The following is a 23,766-nucleotide window of genomic DNA, read 5'->3' as shown; positions in this document are numbered from 1 at the left end:
GGCAAGTGTAATACTGCCCCTGTGTTAAGATGGCAACTATTTTAATCCAATAATGCTCGAAAATACATGGTTTGTGATCTGCTATTGTCTTGGACAGAGATGTTTGAAAATGGTCTGTTTTAAGTTAGTGTGGGAATTAAGCGTAAAATAGAACGTGTTTCAGAATTAAGCTTTGGTTCAAATGCAGATAAAACTCAAGTATTCTAACAATCTCTATTAAGAACATATGTGAAAAAAATCTGGCTAAGTTTCTTTTAAAAAGAATCTTCCCAATTAAAAGTTGAATGGAATTAAGGGGATGATTGAAAGCTAAGTGAGTGGGTTCTGATCCAGTTTACAAAGAAGGATTTCCTGATCTATATTTTATGTATGCTTGTATTCTAGTGATACTTACTTCATAGGAGTGTGTGTTTGTGTGTTTGTATTTTCTCAAGTGGTGGTGGTGGTGGTAAGGGAGTCCTTACTGACTGCTTGGGACACAGTTCTTACCTCCTTCCTAGCTTGCAGGTAAAGGTACACCCCCACAGGGGAGAGCCTGTTCATTGACAAGCACAATGTGAACAGCCTATGATGGGTAGCAGAGAGGAAGGAGGCCTGGAAATGTGTTCTGGCTATTCTACCAGCACTGTGTTGGTAGAACTTGCTGGGGAGGAAGGTGTGGTGTGTTTAGGGACTAGCCCTCCCTGCAGTGTGTGGCAGGCTCTGGGACTGCAGAGGGGGTCAGTGAGTGAGGAAGAGAGCACATCTGCAGGTACTGCACTGAAGTGATGTTTTCCTAACTTCAGTTTGCATCATGGTGCAGTGAGGCAAATCTGCTGTTCTAGTCCTTATGAATGTGACCATCTGTTAAGAATCTGAAGAATTCTGGAGATTATTCATTAACAGGGCAAATAGGAGTGGTTGTTGAGATGCCCTCTGTGGCAGGGTGTTCCTTTCCTCCCTTGTTTTAACAGTGCTGTTCCTTGTCCCAGTTGGGAACGTTTTCAATCGGTTTGCTCTGCTGGTAGGGAACCTGCTGGTAAAATCTCACGATTAGTCCAGCTCTGATCCATTCAGTGGCATGGGTGAACTGGGGTGCACAGCTGTAATCTCTAATGTTTTTCAGCTGATCTGTTAATCTCTAGGAGCAGAACTTGATTCTTTTGTAATTTTGGCTGCTCTTTTCAAAAGCAGTCTAAAATGTTTGCACACATATTCTGTCTGTGGCAGATTCCTGCTCTTTCCTGGAAACTAAATGTGTCACACCTGTGAAGTTGGTAGGCCTCAAACAAGACATCCCCTCCTGCCAGGCCTGACTTTCATCTGGAGTTTCCAAAGCAGTTCCTTTGCTGCTGCTCTGGGGACATCTTTATGGAGAAAAACAGTCTTTGTCTTTCTCTTCCTCAATTGCAGCTGTCCTTTTTTAGTTTTGCTTTAGAAAGCTGACTTGCTGTATGCATTATCTTAGAGCGTGGCTGCATCTCCAGTGGTTCAGTACTTTTTTGAGCTTTTTGCTCACTTTATCATGCAAATGTTTCTCTCATCATAGAAATTGACTTTTTAAAATTAAAGTTGACAGTGATGTTGCTTTTCAAAAATATATACTAAAGCTTAATGGGCAAATAGATTTTTCATACTGTGTTTTTACTATGAATTTATTAATTCTTTATTAATCAGAGCAAAGTAGTCTTTTGTCCAGCTAAAAGTGATTTTGAAATTACTGTTGTTTTCCTTTTGCATATTAAGCACTGTGTATTTCTAGCAGAGTTAGAGTTTCTCTTTTAAATATTTTCAAGCTACAACATAGTGTACTGTTAATACCAGTGTCTGAAGTTTTGCAAGCAAAGTAGCTCCATGTCCTGAAGGTCAACCTACAGACTGTTTTCTGAAATTCTTTTTAGGAATTATTCCTCTTTTCATGACTCAAAAAGACTAGCAGATTTTCTTCATAAAATCATGTATATATGCCTGTACAATCAATAGTGAACTTCTGTTTTAATACGAAAATAAAATGTGAAGTACTGTTTTTGTATATGAATGTGTAACTTCTTTTCTCATCTTAATCTGAGTGCCTCTGCTGTATTTCCAGTGTCACTGTGGCTTTTGATGTTGCCACCTGAACCTTCTAATTGATATTAATCTTTTAGTCTATAAAATACTTAGCCTTTAGTTGCTCACAGCACATTTTTCCTCTCTCAACTGTAATGCCTAGATTGTTTTCAGAGGGGAATGAGGTACAATTTGCACATTAGTCTGGAGCTACAATCCAGAACTCGAAGAAAGCAGAAAAGCAAAACACTTTCTTTTTTGTTCTTGATATAGAAGCAGCTCTTTGTTAGTTTTCAGACGTGAAACTAACAGGGTGTTTTGAAAAGATAAAGTACTGTTTAGCTGGAAGCAGCTTTTGTCTGCCTGGTTAGAAGAAGCACATTGCAGTTGCAAGGAAAAAAGAAAGACCAGACCAAATTGATAATTATGAAAACAAACAGGCAGGAATACAGAGGAATGATAATCAGTTCAGACAGTAAAATAAAAGAGCTATTATCCAAAGATAGAAAAGGAAGCAGGAATGCATAAAGATAGACAAAAGTAGAAACCCAAAACAGACAGTGAAGACGGATCCACAAAGAGAAACTGAAATGTATTGTCAGAAGTAGATTAGTGTGACATGCTCTAATTAAAATACAATTTTCTAATTAACTTGTCCTGAAGACAAATAGGGGAAAGGTAGAGTATATTTTCCTGGTCAGTTCTCATTAATATATTCATTGATGATTATGGTTCCCATAACTCTTAATGTAGCACATTAGGTAGTTCTTTGTACAAAGACTGCAAGGTATTTATTTTGTTTTGTTTCATTTTTTGAAATAAAGAAATTTACTTGGAGACACCTACAAGCAAAACAGTGAATAATTTGAAGACCTTGATCATTATCTAAAAATAAAAAAAAAATAAAACCCAAGCTGCATAATGTTTCATAATGCAGCCATTTCATAAGAGTTTTATAAAAATCTCAATATGTTAAATAGTCATTTAATAATGTTTTGTGACTTAAAATATTTAACTTCTTGAATAGAGTTGGATGTTAAGAAGCAGTCTGTTTTTCTTCCGCAGTGCTGCTCATGCAGGCAAAAAAAGACATTATGCAGAATTTAGCCTATTATTTAAATTTATCCATAATTCAGGTTCATTTGATAAAGCCTCATGGGCATAAATTAAGTAAACAAGAATTGCTAAGATGGGTGTTAAGTTACCTAATCACCCACATTTTCTCACTTGGCTTTCTGTGGACTTGTAGTTTTGTGGTTAAGTCGTGACTTTTCGTAAGGTGATAATAAAATACAATATTTATGTCCACAAATGCACTGGGGCTTTTTTGATGCCAAGTGTTTTGATTTTTTTTTTCCCTGAACCTGATTGCTGCTTTTCCATGCTCTGAACACTGTCATAGTACATATTTCCTTATACCAACCTGCATAAGGGTTAAGAATTTAGAGAGCAAAAGACAGGATTGAGTTTTTAATCTCCCACTCACTGACTTGGAAGTTTAGACTGGCTGTGCAGCCTGGAGAACAAAGAATTGGGGAAAAAATCTCATCTTGAGCCAGTGTTTCAGAAGTGCAAATAAGATCACTTGGGTAACTGCAGACTAAAATTGTGGTCAGATAAAAGTATGGCAGTAATGATGAACAGTTGAGTCAATAGAGAATAAAATGATGGTAGAATAATTAATGGAAAGTATCCTCATTTCAAAGAAAATGTTTTATTAAGTAGCTATTGCAGATGTAATTAATTGAGATAGGTTTCTGAAATTGTAAGTCAATGTACTTCAATGTTTAATGTGATTCTTAGAACTTTCAGCTGTATTGTCTGGAGGTCAGTGAAATGGGAGACTAATTTGAAAGCAATTCAAAGTTAATGCAGTTAGCTAGTTTACATACTGTAAAGGAATAAATTAGTGAAACAGCAGGATTTTTTTACAGAATGATACCACAATCCTAGCTTTAAATGCAAGTAGAATTGCTTTCTGAAGTTCATGAAAGCTGGGAACATTAACCCTGTAAAAATCTCAATCTTGTTGAATGCCTTTTATTTGAAACTCCCACACTAGTCAGTGTCTGGACTGGTAGCTTTGGGAAGACTAAACGTCCAGTATTTATGCTGTAGCATGCTCATCCCTCTGAAGAGATCTCCCATGTTTTTCTTTTTCTTGGTTCTTAAGGCTTGTTTGGAGAAAAAACAAGTGTCAGTAAGAGGAGGAGAGCAAATCTCGCGTTTAACCCAGGAGAGTCTGTTTTGTCTTGGGTGCAGGTTTGAGTCATGTTCGCTCTTGGCTTTGATGCTTCAGCTGCTATTTTTGTAAAGCTTCCTGGTACCTGCAAACATATGATAAGTTTAGAGCTGCAAACCTGGAGTGTTTATAACATTGATGTGTGGTTCCAGTAAATAATCTGGAAGAAGTATTTAGGTAGGTGACATTTGTTTTGGAATAGTCTGTTTTGAGCTACTACAAACTTCTTGTCAAGTGTCAGATTTATTTGTTTGTAGTGGAGAGACTTTGGACTACATTCCACTTTTGAGTGGGCAGTTTCTATGTAGGGCCACCATCCATTAGCTGACCTTAATCACTTTAATAATAGTCAGCTGCAGTTTTAATAATTTTTTCTACAAAAATTTTCTGCTCAGCTGGCAAGGGGTGTGGGCAGTTACTAGACAAACAGTAATATATATGTGCTTGGAAATATTGTTGAGAACATCATTATCAAGGTGTAGATAGCCAGATGTTGCAGGATGTGAATTTTTTTTAAAATAACATTTCGCTGATCTCTAGTTAATGCAGTTTTCATATTTCTTACAAAGGAGGTAGCCAAATTGCTACACTGATGTATTTATTTTTACAGACCTAATTTTTATTGAAACTGTTTGGTCTGTTTTCTTCTCTGTACAGCATTGCCTGGTTTTTGACCATTTTTTTCCCATTGTAGACATCACTTATATCTCAGTGTATTAGTTTGATTTCCTTTGTAGCAGTCTGGAAGATTTACTGTTTGTGTTCAAAAAGGAAGCTTTTTGCTTTATCGAGGCCCAGAGCTCAAATGTGAGCTCTGGGAGAGAGATTGAAAGTAAATAAGTGAATTTGTGACTCCCCTCTGGAAGCCTTTCTGAAAAGGCCAGGCCTTTTTGCTTATTCTCTGATGTTGCCTTTATCTTTTGCTCATTTATCTCAGTGGCTTTACAGAGCAGTGTAAGGTGATTCTTATGGTCACAGACTTACATTCTCTGGTTTATTGTTTATAGAGAATTTGAAAAATTGTGAAGCTTGTGGGATAATCCAACAAAGCTGTCTTTGCACAGAACACACTGTTTCTAGAATCCCATGAAGAAGAGGAATTGAGGGGAAAAAAAGAGTTTTTGTTACATGATCAGTGATGAAATCCTTGTAGTAAAGCATGATAGCTTGTCAAATGTAATTTTCATATTAACAGCAGACCTTGAAGGAAGGTAGAGCAGTGGAGTCCTTTTTTGTTTCAACAGAATATTTGGAAAGCCACTGTCTCTGGTTGCATGTTTGGAAACATAAGTAATGTGGTGTTCCCTAATGCTAATGAAACCTTAGCAGCAAATGAGAGCTTTGTGGTCTAAAGAGTTTAAGTAGGACAGCAAAGGCTTTGTTCTGCTGTGTGCTGAAGGAAGTCAGTTCTTTTTAATGGTATTAGGTATTGACTTCTTGCCAGAAGCATCTTTTACAAACTACTTTTGTATGCTAGGTTAATTTTGTAAGAGTAATTACACAAATGAGTGAAGTGTAAAAAAGAGAGGCTTCTTGAGATTGACGTATTTTTACGCACATTTGCAAATGCGGTTTGATGCCCCAGCCTGGTCTGTGTCTGCCTATTCCCACACTCAAGCCGTGCATATGCAGCTGCTCTAAAAGCAGTAGCAGAAATGTCACTTTATTTGACATAAGCTATTTCGAGTGGAATGTCCAGTTGGTGCAAAGCGCACGTATCAGGATAATGTGAGATACAGGCCATGGTTTCCCAAACACATAAAAACCTTGTCTTCAGTCCCTCTCCCATCTCTTGGCTGTTTCTGTAGTTCTGTGGTGAAACATCAGGGAAAGTGGTTGTGATTTTGGTGGAGAGAGTGGTGCAGAGGCTGGTGGTAGAACAGGATGGATGCTTTTGGTGGCAGTACTCGCGTGCCATCGGGCTGAGGTGTTCAAGGCACTACTGGCTGTGGTTGGGAGTCTGTGGTGTAGGATCCTGGCACCTGCAAGGCAGCATTGGAGAGCAGCCTTAGTCTTGTTATGTTGCATTTATTTTTGTTGGTTATATAGCTGTGTTCACCTGGTATCTCTTTAAGTGAATATGTGTTCCCTGAGTCTTACAGCATTTTAGGCATTTTTTGCTTTAGCTGTAGATCATCCTACTGCATGTTGAAATTGAACTTAAGTTGATAGTGCTAGAAGTCTACATCATTCATTAGGTTTAGGCAAGCCACTGAGTCTGCAAGAAATAGCCTCTGATAAACAGCCTTCAGAGCTTTTTTTTGCGAGTTAATTAAACTTTAAACTTAATTACTTCCTTAGCTTTTTTCTTTTTTTGATTTTTTTTTTAAGTTTACTGTGAAGTGAATTTGGATTCAGCCTCTACAAGATGCAAACTTTGATGTTTCAGTTACTTGCCTTTTTGGATTACTAAATAACTGCTAATTTTAAATGCTATTGAAAGCTGAAAATCCTTGATTTTCTCACTGTGGTGGATTATTGTAACATAAAATGCAAGTACATGTTAGACTAAAGACATTTGCTAGGCGGTATTTTATACCTTTGTTTCCTCCTGCCTAATTCTCTAATTCTTATCCCCCATATTTCCACTTGCTTTTTGATTTTTCAGCTTGTCCTAATTAGTGTATCCTCCACCTATTGATCAGTACAGAGTGCAGTGAAAGATTGGTTTTGAAGATGGTTTAATGTATTAAAAATTCTCCAAGTTTTTTTTCTTTTTCAGAAAAGTAGTTTATTTTTTATTGTTTCTCCTTTTTGTTTTGTGCCTTTAGTTTGCTATAACTTTCTTAATTACTAAGGACAGGTTTACTTTCTTTGGAATCTCCTGTTAGAGTTGATCATGAGCTGTGTATATAGTTGTGATTTAATAAATGTTTTTGATATGCAGACTACCCCCAAATTTAATCATGCTGCTAAAATTTATGTTATTTTTATTTCAGTGGGTAATCCTAAGAGTGAAAGTAATTTTTTGTATCCAAAGAAATTATAATTTACTGTGTTTCAAAGCTACCAGACATCTCTTTCATGAGCTGTCTCTTATTTATCTAATAGTGATCTTTGGTTGAGTCTGTTATCTTGGTGGAAAAGATGCACTTCTGAAATAAAGGGTTTTGAGAAGAAAACAAGAAAGATTTGCATTGTGAAAGTGATGAAAGGCTCCTTACAGCATATCATACAAGTATTTATAGCTGTTTTTATAAAAAGAGGTAGATCTGTTCCTGCACATGAAACCTGCAGTTCTGGTATATATGGCTGATATGTATATACACATTTGGCTGATTTATAACTTGAATGACTTCTACCCCAGTAGCAAACATTCCCTCAGAGCACAGCTTACAAATAAATGATGTGTAAATCTGGTGCTGCTGTGATTCTTAACTAATTCTGGGTAATTTTTTTTCCTCTTGTTTTTAAAGGATCAGTTTGATAACTTGGACAAGCATACACAGTGGGGCATTGACTTCTTGGAGAAATACGCAAAATTTGTAAAAGAAAGGATAGAAATTGAGCAAAACTATGCAAAACAACTGAGGTAAGGCTTTTTTTCTCTACAAGTGGATCTTAGAAGTTACTTAAAATCACTGTATCACTTGGTGGGCAAATATGAAATGTCATGATTAATGACTGTTTTTCATTTACAGAGTGAATTAGATCACTAGCTTTTTTCACAACAGACCAGTCCAAAACAAAATTATCTTTGGGTGTGCACTTGCTTGCTTGTTTTTGCCTTCTCTCCTACTCTTCTCTCCCACCCACCCTTCAGATCTTTGAACTAAAAAGGTTTAAGGCTTAAAATTAAAGATTCAAAACAAGGAAAACCATAGTGATTTTTTGCACTGACTATCAGCATGTTTGCTGTAAAGTGCATTATCTGTATCTGCACTTGAGAGTGTGTGTCTGCCTCTGCTACTAATTAATTTCTCATGTTGAATTGGCCAGAGCTACACTACATTGTGTTAAGAAATCTGATGGAAATAATTGAGTTGAACTTGAGAAAACAACAAGACCTTCCTGTCCTTAAAGCACACCCTTTCCATAGCAGGTCTTGTCCCTTTGGGTGAGACTGTAACCCAGCCACCCTTTGTCTCAGCTCTGTTCTGTAGCTGCCAAGTGAAACATCTTTGAGGTCCAATAGGAATTTCCCTTCAGGGATCATACAAGGAGAGTAGCAGCCATGAAATGGCTGCTTCAGAATAAAGTTATTTCTTCAGCATAAAGTAGGTTAATTTTTACCAACAGTGCACACAGTGCTTGAAGAATAAAATTGAAAGTAAGACAATCTTGTGAACTTGGCCTTCACCTCATCTTTATTGTCCTGAATTCCTTTGGGTGTTCAACTGAAGCTGCAAGCCTACCCTTGTCAGGCTGAAACTGATAGCAACTTCTCTCCTGTGGTTTTTTCCATCATTTGCAAATCAGATTGTCACTAGATAGAGAGCTGAGAAATCCTTCCTCATTAATACAGTAATGAGGTTCCCAGCTGAGGACATGGATGTTCTGTATCTGGGCTGCTCATTTCCTTTTTGATTTCTTTATCAGTTTCTTTTCATCCAGTTGTATATATTCACCTAACATAATAACCCATTGTTTTACTGAAGGCATTTTTTTCTTGGAAGGAAGAAAATAAGTACCACTTTTCCAAAGCTGGTATAGAAGAACCTGAGGAGGTAAAGGAGAGTTGGAAGCATGCACAGCACAGTTGGCAGCCCTGTTTTAATTTGTTTTCAGTTGTCTGTTAAAAAATAGAGATATATTTTGTTTCCACAGATCTCTATATCCAGATCTTTTCCTTAAATAGTATTAACAAATGACATTTTGCTTAATTGTATTTAAAGGTTCATTCCACAGCTTGCAAGATGAGACGCCACATTATTACTTCAGGATTTGAATAAAAATAGGAAATTTTCTCTGTTGAACATTTTACTCTGGGTAAAACTATTGATTTTTCTCGAAGTGTCTTTCAAAAATGAAAGAGTTTTGTCGAGCACCCGTTGTGTCAGATGACTGGAGTGACTGTCCCTGTGCAGTAAGTATGACAGCTCTGGGAAGCACAGGTCTTGCTGCACACACGTTGTACAGTGCATGTGCACTTCCTGCCTGCTTCCCACCAGGGGCTGGACAGCACACACATCACAGGGTGACTGATTTTCTGCCAGTAGACCACTTCATGAGTTACTCTTTGATATTCTTGCATATATATTCTTTGGGGGAGACTTGACTCTTTAGTAATGAACTGTCTCAAGATAACACCTTGATTTCAGCCATCATTGCTCCTGAGGACATGCACTATTTTTAATTATGTAACATAGTTGTGAGGCCCAGGGGGGATTGAGATCAAGCAAAATTATCACCTTCAGAAGAGTTAGCCAGCCTGCATCTTGGTCCTGGGAAGTTCTGAGAGAGATCTTGTGGGATGGACTGTGGTTCTGGTAATTTTAATATTGGCAGCATATGGCCTGTGAAATAGATATTAATATCCCTAATGGAAATTTCTAGTATATCACTTTTTCTTCCTTTTGTAATGGAAAACAATCTGAAAAAGAGTGTTTGAGAGTCTTTTAATATTGAACTTTACAACTGAGATTAATAATGCTCTTGGTTAGTAGAGTATAAACAGTACAGGAAGTGGTCACCTCTTGGTAGTTCTGTGGCTCCCTTAGTGCTGGGATGGGAGACCAAGGAAAGCCAAGTTTAGTCAGGAGATACAGCTAGTGATGTATGGTGGTATTTTTTTACTGTCTTGGTTTCAGTGTGGACCATGAACATCCTGTTGAGATCATTGATGGATCTTATTCTCATAGACTTCAAGGATGAAAGCTTGAGTGAACTTTTCATAACACTTTTCACTTATTAGAGTCGGTCTCCTGGCAGAAATTCACATTCACTTTGTGTATATCCTTGCATTTTGAAACCTTTATTTTTCTTTATACTGTCACAACTTAGTGATGAGCCTTTCCCAGGTGCAACAGCCCTTCCAGGTCTTCTAGGAAAGGGCAGGTGATGCATGTACAGCATATGAGGGGCTGTTTGAGCTCCTCATATATTCTTACTGTATGCAGGTGTTGCATCTCATGGTTGCCAAGTAATTCCAGAAGTGATAACTTTTCCAAATGCTGGTTTTAGGTTTAATTCTTTGCTATTCTTCTTTGATACTGAAAAAATCACAAGAAAAATTGGGGAATCCTCAATTGCCTGTGGGGGGAAAAAAACACCCTAGACAGCTTGTCTTGTCTTTGCCTGCAACATAATGTGTTCTGAAACAAAAAAGGACATGTAATTTGATTTTGTTTGAGCTAACTTTAAGGAAAATCTAAACTTTTTTGTGGTGTAGGTCTCAACTAATGTATTGTGTTACCACAAGGTTTGCAAAGGTTTTTAGAGACTGTAAATGAGCTACAGGAATGTGAATCAGGACGAAGATATTGCAGGGTACATTAACACATTGCATTTTAATGATATGACTGTTTAATTAGTTTTTATTTTGTAATTGGAAAAAATGAGATTTAGTATGTGCCAAACTACTGGGCTCTAGACTGAATATTTAAATTGAATTCTCAGATGTTGTTTTTGACCAGCATTGTTTCCTAAGAGGGGCAATGTGAAAGTCTGTTTCGTTCCATATCATTACACACAAAGTAATTCTGGAGGTTCACTCCCTTTTCATCCTGTCTAAAGCATTATGACACTTGAGCAGACAGAGGAGTTCCACTTTCTGTGATGTTAGGCAGTAATACAAGTTATACCTGCAGCTGGAGATGAAACTGCCATGGAATAAAATTCCTGAATATGGTCAGCTTCTCTATTGTTGGTTTCAAGCAAATAGCTATGATTGCTCCTAAGCTGTTCGTTGCCCATTAAAATTGTGCATTGTGATCTCTGGAGGTACCTGGTTACTCTGATCAAATCTATTTTTCATGTTCCTTCTGCATACTGTTGTGTTTAAGTGATATTTGTATAAATACAGTATGAATATATGCATATGTCTAGTCAAACTGAGACAGTTTCCACATTTTTATATGCATAATCTTGGAAAGATTTTTGAAAATGGGTGTAAGCTCAAATGTAACGCCGGGTACACAGATTATCACCACATGTGATCATTTCTCAAAACTCTCTTCCTTTGATTGGAGCTGAGATTTTAAACTGCTCATTACTATTCAAATATGGTTGTGACAGTTTTTTTTTATAGTCCTGTTGCTATAACCTTAAACATGTGATTTCTAATGATTCCAAGGATATTCAGCTTCGTAAACTTGAAATCCAGGTTACACTTTTTTAAGGTTGATTGCTCCAGTGTTTCTGATGAGATGTTACTAAACACAGTTAACTGTTACTGTTTTCACCCAGTCCATAATACTGATGTGCAGTCATTGAAGACATCAGAATTGTATTGAAACCATTACTTTACATAGAAATAGGAAACACTTTTAAGTACTTATTGCAATTTTAGCTACTTAGGAGAGCAAAAAAAGTTTGTGACCAGGCTCATTGGTAATATGATGTAGGGGCTGTAGTGATTTAGTATGAGCAGATACCACGGTACCTGAGCTGCTACCTTTATAGAAATTGTGCTGTGTTGATGCTGCTGCTTCTGTTCTTTATGTGCTGTATTAATTGACTGAAGAAAACTTAGTTTTTGTTATAAACACAATTTTTAACACATCTGTAAAATTTTGTGTGGATGTTCTATGTACCTGACTGTAAGTAATTTTTATCAGCTGAAGCGCTTTTTGAAACTTCTGCCTAGGTGGTTGAGGTGGTACTTCTCTTAAAAATCAGGTTCCCGTCTCACTGGTGTTGACCTGAGACCAATTTATACCAAGAAGTGAGGTTAATAAAGTTACAGGAGCAGCACAATTGGATGTGGTTATTCCTGTATAAAATCTGCTTCCAAATGGCTGGCTGTAAGACAGAGTGTGATAGAAGCCATCAAAACTTTACTACCAAAGAGGATTAAAGTGTCATCAGCTGGACTTCTCATAGGAAGCAAAGGCATTAATCTTATAGATTTGTTTCTGTTCTGATGATCAGCAATTACTTGTACAATTTTCTTGTAAACTAGTCCAGGTCCATATCTGAATTCTGAGAATTAGGCATGGATTTAGACTGAAATGTCAGAGGATGTTATGCTCCCTTACAAGTGTCAGCTGGCTTCTCTTTGAAAGAATGCTTCTCTCTTCAAATCCATGCTCATACTGGCTGCTTGTCAACCTGTGCTTTTCAACAATTCAAGTTTAATATCTCTGTTTTAATTAGGGATTGGTATTCACTTATTGGAAAAGCTATCTATGCATAATGATTCACATGAACCATGTCTTTTTCTTTGATCTTTAAAACCTGCATTTGCTTGTCATTTTATATTTATTGCCATTGATTACTGTACCTTGTGCTGTTAAATCCTGGTTGCAGTGTCTCAAACCTGTGTGTTCCTTTGATCCAAAGGTAGATGGGATTGACTAATGAATCTGGCAGTTATTAGGAGAAGGGACTATATAGTATTTATGTCTTTCTAGAAATAGTAAACAATTGCAATAAAGAATGAAACCAGAACAAAAATTAGCACGGTAGTAAATAATCTGTATTTATGACCCTTCCCTCCTGCTGTTTTTAAATGTGTGGCATTAGTAAGTAATTTCTTTTCTCATTTTTAACAACTCTGAAAATCTTCCCTTGAAAAGGCTCATGCATGGTTGCTTAGCTACAACATTGTATGTGTGTTATGCATTTCACCTTCTGAATAAAAATAACATGAATTTTAGGAATTTCCTATTCATTAATAAGCACTGAGGAACAAAGCAGAAAAGTAAGGGAAAATGGAACAGGAATGTTACTTAGTGAATATTTTTTCCCCTATTTTGTTTATGCATTTTCCTAAAAATGTCTACATTTAATCCCTACCGAGTAGAATGTTACAATAGGCAGTGGGTCCTGGGGATAGCGAACTTGAACTTCAATAAGAAGGTTACTGTAAAATGTGTTGGTATTTTTTTATTAAAAAGCCAGTGCTTATTTTCTTTTTTAGTTCATATTGATATAAAAAGGGCCTTTCTAATAATAGTCAGGTTTTCTTGGTTGTAATCTCAGAAGGTATAAAAACAAGCAAAAGATCCAAGTCTACTATTTGTGCACCAACTGTCTGCTCATATTCTGGTGTATCCTTTGTGAATGGACATAATCTCACTATGTGGGCTTTTGTGCCATAGAGATGACTTTCAGATAAATGGATTTGAGAAATTGTACAAGGTTATTTTAGATGAAAGTAGAATTAGCACCTTTGTTTTAATGGTAAGGTAGTTCATAATTAGTAACAACTGAAGTTAGAGACAGTGAGGTGAAATACACAATATGCATGCCAGATTTTTTTCTCTTAGAATCTTAACTCCTCCATTCCTTTTTTTCCTGCATTCTATGATAAGCAGGTCATTTCATATCAATGTTTTCAAAAGTTGGACTGTGATACTGTGCTAAGTGCTGGTCCTGTGGATTCTAGAGATTTACTTGGTTTCTAAAATCTGGGTATTTGCAATGTTAATGGGAGGACAAAATGTAAAATCTCTTTTCAGAAAAGACATGTTGCCTCTCCTGTTCTGGGCATGTCCTTATTAAAGATCTGGAAATAATGTGGTTAAACTCTTTGCTCTGAATCTGTTCTCAGAGCTTCCTTCAGGGGTGGAGCTGTGTGCTGGTGGCACAGCACAGTGTGCACTGTCTGTGTGACACAGTGATCGTGCATTGGCCTTGTCCTCGTCTGCTGCTGCCTTCTGCATGTGGGGATAGGATGTTCAATAACAAACTCTGCAGTTCGTGTCTTCTCACTGCAGTAGAAGCTCTAAAATGTTTGTGAATTGCTCTAGGTCAGAGTGGTGTAAAACTTTGATAATACTGTAGATTTCAGCCTTGTGTTATCTAAAGGACCCTTATAAGTTGACAGAGGGAATAGATTTGTTTATAGAACATTAAACAGAAATAATTTGTTCATGCAGTTTTCTATGTGTGTCTTCTCAAAAGAGATTCTAAACTAGGATCTTGTTTTGTTCTTCTTTAATAGAAATCTGGTAAAGAAGTACTGTCCTAAACGCTCACCAAAAGATGAGGAACCCAGGTAAAAATGTCCATTTCAAGTTCTGTGTGTAAAAAGTGAAAACTAACTGTATACGCTGTCCTTTTATGGACTTTTTATTTAAGATAAAGTATTTAATTGGTGATGACAACAAAAGAATTGTGCTTGGCTTCTTACAGTTCTGCTATAATTCTCAAGCATGTTCACTTCCATTGGTATTTTAGTGTAGTAGGCATGGCAGGTTGTACTTGCTCCCCTCCAAAATAATCTTTAGGTAACTTAAATTTTGAAAGCAGAAGTTTAGTTTACTATGTACAGACTAGTATTGTTTTTTAAAGAAAAGCAAGTGTGCGTCCTTAGGCTTTAGTTTTTTGCTTAGTAATAGAGATTTTCAGTGCATTTTTATGGCAATACAAATGTAGCTATGCATCTCTATAGTGAGACATGAGTGTACACAAATTGTCATGTTATGGGCAAGAGGAGCTCTCAAAATGCTGATTTGCTTTGACTCCGGAGACAAAATAAGTGGATGTGTACTGGTGGAGGAACAATTTGTGCTAAACAACTTTATTTATCAAAAATGTGCTTGTTTTGCTGTCCATTCCATAGCCATTTAAAAATTTATTTGAAAAAGCACAGTATTTTTTTTCTTTAGGGCTAAGCCTTAGGAAATAAAACAAGTGGACAAGTTTCAGGTTGCAGCCAGAGCACATACTGTGCAGAGTGCCTGAGAATTCACAGTAGGAATTCCTCTAGCTCTTTAAACTACGTAGAGATCCTGGACCTGAGGGAATAGGCCTTCCAGTGCTAGAGTGGCATTTGAAATTCCCAAAAGCCAAGCCTATGGAGATGGCAGTAATCCACAATTAAAAGAGAGAAAGATGTATATTTTAATGTGGTGCCTGTTTTTTTTTCCCCTTTCTTCCCTTCCACACATACTTTCTACCCTTTGCCCCTCCTCTTCCCCCCTTTTCAGTGCCAGCCATAGTGGCACCTTACTTCCAGCCAAGAGGTGGGCAGGCAAACAGGCAGCAGAGCTGATAGCAAACCTGTTCAGTAGCCCCATCGGCATGCATAGCAGTGGCATGATTGGCATGTTCCACCCTGGAGAGCACCGAGCACCTCATCTGCAGCAGGCTCAGCTCCCAGCCTAGGCACGGGGGTATCCCTTCCCAGGCTCAGGCCCCTGCTGGGCCAGCTTAGGAGATGCCACTGTACTACAGGGCTTGCCAGGTAGTATTCTTCTTCTTTCTTTTCCATCCACAACCCCCTGTTCTTGTAAAACGTGTTTGAAGAGACGTTGCAACGTGTAGTCCGTGCTAGGCTTGACTTAGGCTTTCCCAGCTTGTGTTTGACTCAATTAGCATTAAGATAAGGTTTATTGTAAAATGTCTGTGGTTTTTTATTCAATCAGGAGTACAGGCTATACTAAAATAAGTGTATTTTGAAAAGCTGCCTAACTTTTTGTGTGTGTGTGCTTTCTGTCAGGTTTACCTCGTGTATTGCCTTTTTTAACATCCTCAATGAGCTGAATGACTATGCAGGGCAGCGAGAAGTAGTTGCAGAAGAAATGGGACACAGAGTGTATGGAGAATTGATGAGATACTCTCATGATCTGAAAACTGAGAGAAAAATGGTAATTTCTGTGGTTTTAAAGTTGAAAATAGCATATCAAGATGTATGTCTTTTAGTGAACTGATGTATTTGTTTACCCATTTTGATGAACACAGCAATACGTAGGTTTTGTGATACATTTATTAAACACATTTAAGGTTTTTATATAATATATAATGTTATATACTATAATACAGTTATTAAACCTAAAAATTATTTTCTTGGGAAGACAGTGTTTGCTAGAGATCTTTTTTTTTTGCCAGTGTACCACAGTATCTGGGATACAATTCTTGTATGTTAGGTAATATCTTCCAAAGAGTATGGGTAGCTTGTGGAAGATACTGCACATCATAGGCTGTCAATTAGAGCAGGGACTAATTATTGGTAATAATACTAAAAATATAGGCAAATTTAATTTATTTGTGGTGTTTTTAGCATCTTCAGGAAGGGCGAAAGGCTCAGCAGTATCTGGACATGTGCTGGAAACAGATGGATAATGTGAGTTTGTGTTTGGATTTTATTCCTCTTGAACTTAAATAAGATATACTGGCTATAGTGGAATTGTTTTAATCTCTCTTGCTTAGATTTAATATTGAGGTATATTACTAAATATACAAATAATTTAGTAACATAATACAGTTCAATGTATTTATAGTTCCCAAATTAAAAATCTCCTGTAAACAGCTTCTGTGTTTGTGTTTGAGAGAAGCCTTGGCTTTTATCCAGCATAACCAGCATAAAGGAATCTGGTTTTAACATGGGTACAGACTTTTGTTGCTTCTCCTTGGGCTACTAAAAATGATAGTTTATTTATATGAAGATGAAATCTTAAGTCACTGAATTTGACTTGAGCTTGAGGGCTTGTTCCAAGGTATATTCAAGAATACCACTATAGACTATTGTATTTTTGGAAGATAGAATTACTGTTTAACAGATTAATGCAGAAAGTGAATGTCTGTAGGACAGGCTGTAAGCTTCTTTTTCTTGAAACAAATGCTTTTAAAGATAAGAAAATATAAAATTCAACCAAGTCTGTTCAAGATGCATTCTGATATTCTGGTTGTCTGTCTTAAAAAATTATTATACCTTTGATTCAGATTATTGTGAAGCAGTACTGAAGAAGGGAATTTCTGTTTTGTTGTTGTGGTCCCAGATGAGCAGGGTCTTGCTTCCCTGTCGTGTCAAAGAGTTCTGCTCTTCATCAGAGGATCAGAATAGAAGCATATGTGGTGGTTTTAGATGTTATCTCTTCACCAAGATAGTTCCCACAGTTCAGCTCAAGCAATACAGTGCAGTATATTTACCTGAGTGCAAAGTCAGTCTTTTAAATACATTTAGATGCCTTTAAGGGACACACCCACCTCAGTTGCCTGACTTTGCTGTGAAGCAGGAGCACAGTGTCTCAGTTGCAGTTTCTCTCTAGAGATGTGAAATTCTGCAATAATTTTTCCTACAGCAGTTGTCTTGACAACAGCTGCATATAGAGAACATCAAGTATATTGAATACTGTTGTCTGTGCTACCTGCAGCTGTGGCACTTGACATGAATACTGATGATGATTGTAGTGTAGATACGTCCATCACACTGCCTTCAAAATAATTCAGTTGACCTAGTTGCTGTGCTAACTATGTGCTTCTTTAAAGGGACTTAGTGAATTTAAGATACTTAAAAGGAAGCTTTGATATTTAGAATTCAGAATTAATGTTGGAATAGTGGCTGTTGAAGCAGTAAGTTTGTGCCTTTTGTAGAGCAAAAAGAAATTTGAGAGAGAATGCAGAGAGGCAGAGAAGGCACAGCAAAGCTATGAGCGACTGGACAATGACACTAATGCGACAAAGGCTGATGTTGAGAAGGTAAGGGTGTGGTGGCTTTACTTTATTATCAATTGTATTTCATTTACATGTTAATCATCAGTACTGAAACAATATTCATGGAGTGTGTAACATTGTGTGTAAAATATGCTTACTTGTTATGTGCAAAATCAAAGTTCCAGTGACATGTAAGACAGCACATGAAAGGAGTGTGCTTCAGAATCAGAATGGTTTGGGTTGGAATGGACCTTGAGGACTCCCCTGCCATGAGCAGGCACAGCTTCCACTAGACCAAGCTGCTCAAAGCCCTGTCCAACCTGGCCTTGAACACTGCCAGGGATGGGGCATCCACAGCTGCTCTGGGCAACCTGTTCTAGTGCCTCACCAACCTCACAGGGAAGAATTTTTTCCTAATGTCAAATCTAAACCTGCCCTCTGAGTTAAAAATCATTCCCCCTTGCCCAATCGCTACCTGCCCTTGTGAAAAGTCCCTCTCCAGCTCTCTTGTAGACCCTCTTTAGGTACTGGAAGGGGCTCTGAGGTGTCCCCAAAGCCTTTGCTTCTCCAGGCTGAAAATCTCCAAATCTCAGCCTGTCTTTATAGGAGAGATGCTCCAGTCCTCTGATGATCTTTGTCCTGTTTGGACTCTTCCCAGCAGGTCCATTTCCTTCCTGTGCTGAGGGCACTCCAGGTGGGGTCTCAGGAGGGCTGAGAGAGGGGCAGAGGCAGCTCCCTTGAGCTGCTGGCCACGCTGCTTTTGGTGGAGCCCAGGATAGGGTTGGCTTTGTGGGCTGTGAGGGCACATTGCAAGGGCCCCCAGGCCTTCTCCTCAGGGCTGCTCTCACCCCATTCTCTCCCAGCCTGTGTTAGTGCTTGGGATCACTCCAGCTCACATGCAGGACCTGGCACTTGGCCTTGTTAAAGTTCATGAGAGTCCCTCTGGATGGCTGTGCTGGGTGTCTTCCTTTAACTGGCAGCTGTCTGCTGTTTGGTACCTCGTGGTTTATGGGATCAGTCACTTCTGTGGGTTTTAGGATACACATTTAGCAGTCTGGCTAAGGGAGCTACAGTGATCATTGCTTTCTCTGTGTACAACAAATGAGATTTTGGGGTGTCAGTATATGTCAAGTCTCACATTCTTTATATTTCAGTTATAAGGATGTTGGCTTTGATGACTTGTGACTACTGTTACTGCACAGTTGATAAAATAAACTAAAAGAATGCTGTGTGTCACTGAAAAGTACAAGACATGTTTAACCTGGTAACACTTTCCTACTAGGCCAAGCAACAGTTAAACCTGCGCACACACATGGCTGATGAAAACAAAAATGAATATGCTGCACAACTACAGAATTTTAATGGAGAACAGCACAAACACTACTACATTGTCATTCCTCAGATTTACAAGGTAAAAGAATTCATGATAAAGTATGTCTAATCCTTTTCTAATGAAGAAGTAGGCTTTAAAATTAAAAACTCTGGGTTTTTTGGATGTTAGTAGATCATTTTATCAAGAAATTACCATAATCTTGAGACAACTTGTGTTTTTTCATGAGACTGCTTACCATACTAATGCGTAGATTTCTAACTAAAATGCTTGCTTGCATTTTCTCTAAGATTTATACTTTATAGACTCTTAGTTTAAATATTTCTGAAAGGGTCTGGCAAAATAAACACTTGAGATGTCTGGGTGAGAGAAGACATTTAAAACAATCATTCTGATAAGGGTTGGTCAGTAGTTCTCAGGGTCCTTGTGAGTTTGTGTGATGTTCTGCCTGTGCTGAGGTGAAGGACAGCCCAGAGCTGACGGTGGCTGTGCTTTCATGGATCTCATGCATGGGTTAAAAAGGCTGCATTGGAAGCACAAGTTCCAGCACCCTCCCAGCCCCCAGTTAGTCCTTGCTCCATCACTGTTGCCAGCAATCCACAGGTCTCTCTAAACCAAGCAAAAAAGTTAAAGATCAATACTTTGCATCCAAAGTGGGGATCTCTTGAGATGCTTTATGTAACTAGTAAGATTTGTTTTTTTAACATTCTTTCAAAAACATGGACTTTGCAAAACTGGAAAACCAGTTTAAAATAGTTGGGGTATCAGGTGAGGAGAGTTCAGAAGGGTGTTGGCATGTAGCCATTTGGGAAATATGGGTGGGAACTGATACTGAGACAGGGAGTGAGGAAATGCAAGATGAAACACTGGGTTTATTTGGAGGAATTCAACTTCAATATGCTTGATATTTTCCAGCAGCACAGGTCAGTTCGTATTTTTTTTTTTAATACTTACTAGAAGGTCTAGGATTCACAGGAGAAAACTACCTTGGCTTATTAGAGAATTTTCTAATATTTTAACAGTTAAGCAGCACCACAGTAGGTCTGACTTCACACACTGATCCAAGAACTGCAGTCAGCTCCCAGCAGAAACAGGCTGATCATCTTTGTAGCTTGCACCAGACTTGTGCTTTACTGCCTTTATTTCTCCAGGGTTAAGATCCATTAGCATTGTAAGATATTACTCATATTTTTTGAACTCTACAGTAAGAGCAGAATGGCCTAGTCCTGTTTTCTCTTGGGACTACACTTTATTACTTCACTGCAAGTATTTGGGGACATCCTATGGGAAAAACTTGGAGAAGGGTTTAGCACGTCGAGGTGGTTGTTTTGTCTTAGAGAGACAAAATTGAATATTGTTTGAGACATCTGCCTCAGTGTAGATAGAGGAAAGATTCAACTTCTTATCCAGTTTTTGACAACCTATTGGTATATGTTTTACTGATTTTTGGTTTTGTTTGGGGTGTTTTCCACATTCAGGTGAAAAGCCCACAGCTGTTATCTTAACAGTATTTCTCTTGAATTTATTCTTTTTTGTTCTGTTCCAGTAAACTTTGATTGCAAATCTTATGTAATGGTATTCTTCTCTTTATTTTCTTGCACACTGCTAAAGGAAATGGTTTGTATTTCAAATCAGTGTCTAAAGTGCCAATAATTTTAATTTTTCTTATTTTTCCTGTATTTTAAATAATTGGTATTGCTTGGAAGGTATAATAATAAAAGCAACATGGATATATATATTTATCACCAGAGAGGAATTACTTTGAACTAGAAGGAGAGAGTGAGGAGATGTAGAAATCAGTAAAATTTCTTCAATGTGGTTCTCATTTTTGCATAAAACAAATACTTCAAACAGTTGCTTGTAAACACTGTACATGTGCTCTATAAAAGAAAAAGGAAAAGAAAGTCCCATCCATTACATGATTTTTAGAAATCAAAGAGCATGAAGTCTTCATAACTATTGTACTGGGCATCCTAAGACTGTGTCTGCAAGGAGTTCTAAGTTCTGATTTTTTTTAAGCAGATAAAAATACTGGGGAAGCATAGAAATTCTGTCCCACACTGTGGTGACCACAGTAACTGCATATGTCAGGATTGAGGAGGAAAAAAACCAGCAAATGAAAGCTTTATTTTATCTTTCTTTGCACTTGCAGCAACTTCAAGAAATGGATGAAAGGAGGACTATCAAACTTAGTGAATGTTACAAAGGCTTTGCTGACTCTGAGCGCAAGGTTATTCCAATTATCTCAAAATGCTTGGAGGGGATGATCCTTGCAGCAAAATCAGTTGATGAACATAGAGTAAGTAGAACTGAGTAACTTTTTAAATTTGTGTGAGCAATTGAACTGCTGCAGAAGCTGTGAAGAGGGGAAGGACTGACTTACCCTGTACAGTTATCTTTCTCTTGTCAAATATTTGCTTCAAAAGTGTTGTGACTTCCATTTCAGCAGAAGGGACCACTTCTGCTTTTGTTGTCTGCTCTCTTTCTGCTTTATTGATTTAGTTTAATCTGAATATCTCTGACACATTCTCATTGGGTGTGATTTTGGACACATTATTTTGGTTATCTTAAAATATCCTGCAATACCGTGGTCATTATTTTCCCCTGCATGTGACATTAAAACATATAAAGGGTGTTCAGTTAACAAAGTATTCATTCTGTGTCCTGCTTGACTGCAGCAGGTTCTGTCCTATTTTATCTTACTACATCTAGTTTCTTAGTTCTGTCTTCATTTCAGTGCCACTGTTGTAAGATTAAAAGGGGGAAAGTAGTTTGGCCCTGTTTTAAATTTGTGGTAACCTTTGGGAAGTATTTACTGGAATATTCTGAATAGCAGAGTATGCTTTGCTATACACTCATGAACAATGCTGAGATAAAAGAATGTTATCTTCACTTGCTCTATCCAAAAGTGTGTGTTTTGAGCTCACTCTTACTTTCTGTGCATCTCTGCAATTAAATGGAAAATTTGTCTCCATTTTTTCTCTCTGGTTCTTGATGAGTTTGCTTTTTAAACTCCTTAATGTCCTGTGTTTAGGACTCTCAACTAGTGATAGACTGCTTCAAATCTGGTTTTGAGCCTCCTGGAGATTTTCCATTTGAAGACTACAGTCAGAATATTTACAGAACTATCTCTGATGGAACCATCAGTACACCAAAGCAAGAGGGAATGAGAATTGATACAAAAACTACAGTTGGCAAGGCTAAAGGAAAGCTGTGGCTATTTGGAAAGAAACCAAAGGTAACAATTAAGTAATTACTATTGGGAAAATTAAAATTTGAAAGTACATGGAAGCAGCAATTAATGTAGTTATAAAAAATCTTCCCCTTGCCTGCCCATGTCTTTTAAAGTATGTGTAAGGAGATCAGAAGGGTTGAGTAGGTTTGGGTACTTACCATGGTAAAAATCAAGTTGTCAATGGGGAAGTTTTTCAGTTTTTCTTCTAGTAATTTGTGTCTGGGAGCATTTTTAATAGTTATTTGATAAAAGTAGCTTCCCATTACTGTAATGTTTCTAAGATTCTGTAAAGACTTTCTGTAGTTGCATAGGAAAGGTATTAATTGTGAGTGTAAAAATAAGGAGAGGAGAGAGAATGCTTTGGAATTGGGCAGACTTCAGACCTGTCTGTTATGGCACAAAAAGCAACCCCCTTCTAAATGTCACATTTATATGGAGGAGTACAGATTTTTATTACACCTCTTACAAGTTTTGAAAACTCCCAAGCTTTCTCTGAAAACATCAAAATTTATAATCTATCACTGGTAAAACATACTGTGGAAGCTCCATAAAGGTAAATGTACTAGAAGAAATATTACTAGGTAAAAATATTCCAATGCTCAAGAAAAAATTGAAAGCATTGAAATTACTACTTTGTTTTCTTATGAGTTACAGTTCACACTTTCTGTGCAAGATGCCTTTGTGGATCAACAGAAGATTGTCAGTACATTAATTAGCTATATAAATGAATGGGGCATGTACATATTTAAATGTATTTATCTTATTTTAATATTGGAGCATATCAGTGAGCTGTTTTAATGATTCCCACAAATTTTTGTGAGATTATTTTAATGCTCCAAGCCAGTTTCTGTCATTTATTACAGGAAACTATTCTTAGGGCTTCTTCATAGTGGAATTTATTTTCCAGTTGATAGTATTCTGACAGAGTAGGTATTTACAGAAAGGAAGGATACAGCTGATTTTTTTATTCCATCCTCAGTATATGATGTAACTCCAGCTGTGTGTTAAAACTGATTGTTTCCTTTTCATGCAGTATAATTAATGATTCATAGCATGCATTAATACATGGACATATATATTGCATTTGTCTGCAGAGGTGGGTGAGATTCAGCCTGCTCTGAAATCAGATGACAATTGCCAGTTTGACCACAAGACATCTTTCTGAGAGTTTGGAGAGTTACAGAATGTTCCCTGGTTTCAGCCTGGTCCTTGGCAGTTGCTGTAGTTTATTAGAAATCCCTTAGTGTGATGACAGCTGAAATAAGCTGACAAGACTTGCCCTACTCTTCCTTCTCCCCAGTTCAGTCACTGTGTGTGTGCAGCATTCAGGGAGTGCAGCCTTACTGGTTTCTCTGTGGAGTCACAGGTGTGACATGTGTGCACATACTGCATGCATCTCTTCCCTAAGGACATGGATGAGATTTTGTCTGGTTTTGGGGAGGATGGAGG

General features: G+C 37.5%; 1 protein-coding gene across 4 annotated transcripts in view; it reads left to right on the top strand.

Annotated features, from left to right (window-relative positions):
• FNBP1L (formin binding protein 1 like) overlaps nucleotides 1-23,766 on the top strand; it is a 52,762-nt gene that overhangs the window by 16,572 nt on the left and 12,424 nt on the right. For all 4 annotated transcript variants that reach the window (XM_054638016.2, XM_077182247.1, XM_054638015.2 and 1 more), the window contains exons 2-9: nucleotides 7,687-7,802; nucleotides 14,319-14,372; nucleotides 15,819-15,966; nucleotides 16,380-16,442; nucleotides 17,693-17,797; nucleotides 19,035-19,163; nucleotides 21,235-21,381; nucleotides 22,117-22,320. In XM_054638016.2, coding sequence (XP_054493991.1) covers nucleotides 7,687-7,802; nucleotides 14,319-14,372; nucleotides 15,819-15,966; nucleotides 16,380-16,442; nucleotides 17,693-17,797; nucleotides 19,035-19,163; nucleotides 21,235-21,381; nucleotides 22,117-22,320 — 966 coding nt within the window. The remainder of the gene's footprint in view (nucleotides 1-7,686; nucleotides 7,803-14,318; nucleotides 14,373-15,818; nucleotides 15,967-16,379; nucleotides 16,443-17,692; nucleotides 17,798-19,034; nucleotides 19,164-21,234; nucleotides 21,382-22,116; nucleotides 22,321-23,766) is intronic.

Source organism: Agelaius phoeniceus, chromosome 8 (assembly GCF_051311805.1).
Source record: "Agelaius phoeniceus isolate bAgePho1 chromosome 8, bAgePho1.hap1, whole genome shotgun sequence".
Lineage (NCBI taxonomy): Eukaryota > Metazoa > Chordata > Aves > Passeriformes > Icteridae > Agelaius > Agelaius phoeniceus.
The sequence above is the reverse complement of the archived record's forward strand: the minus strand, read 5'-3'. Positions and strand labels throughout refer to the sequence as shown.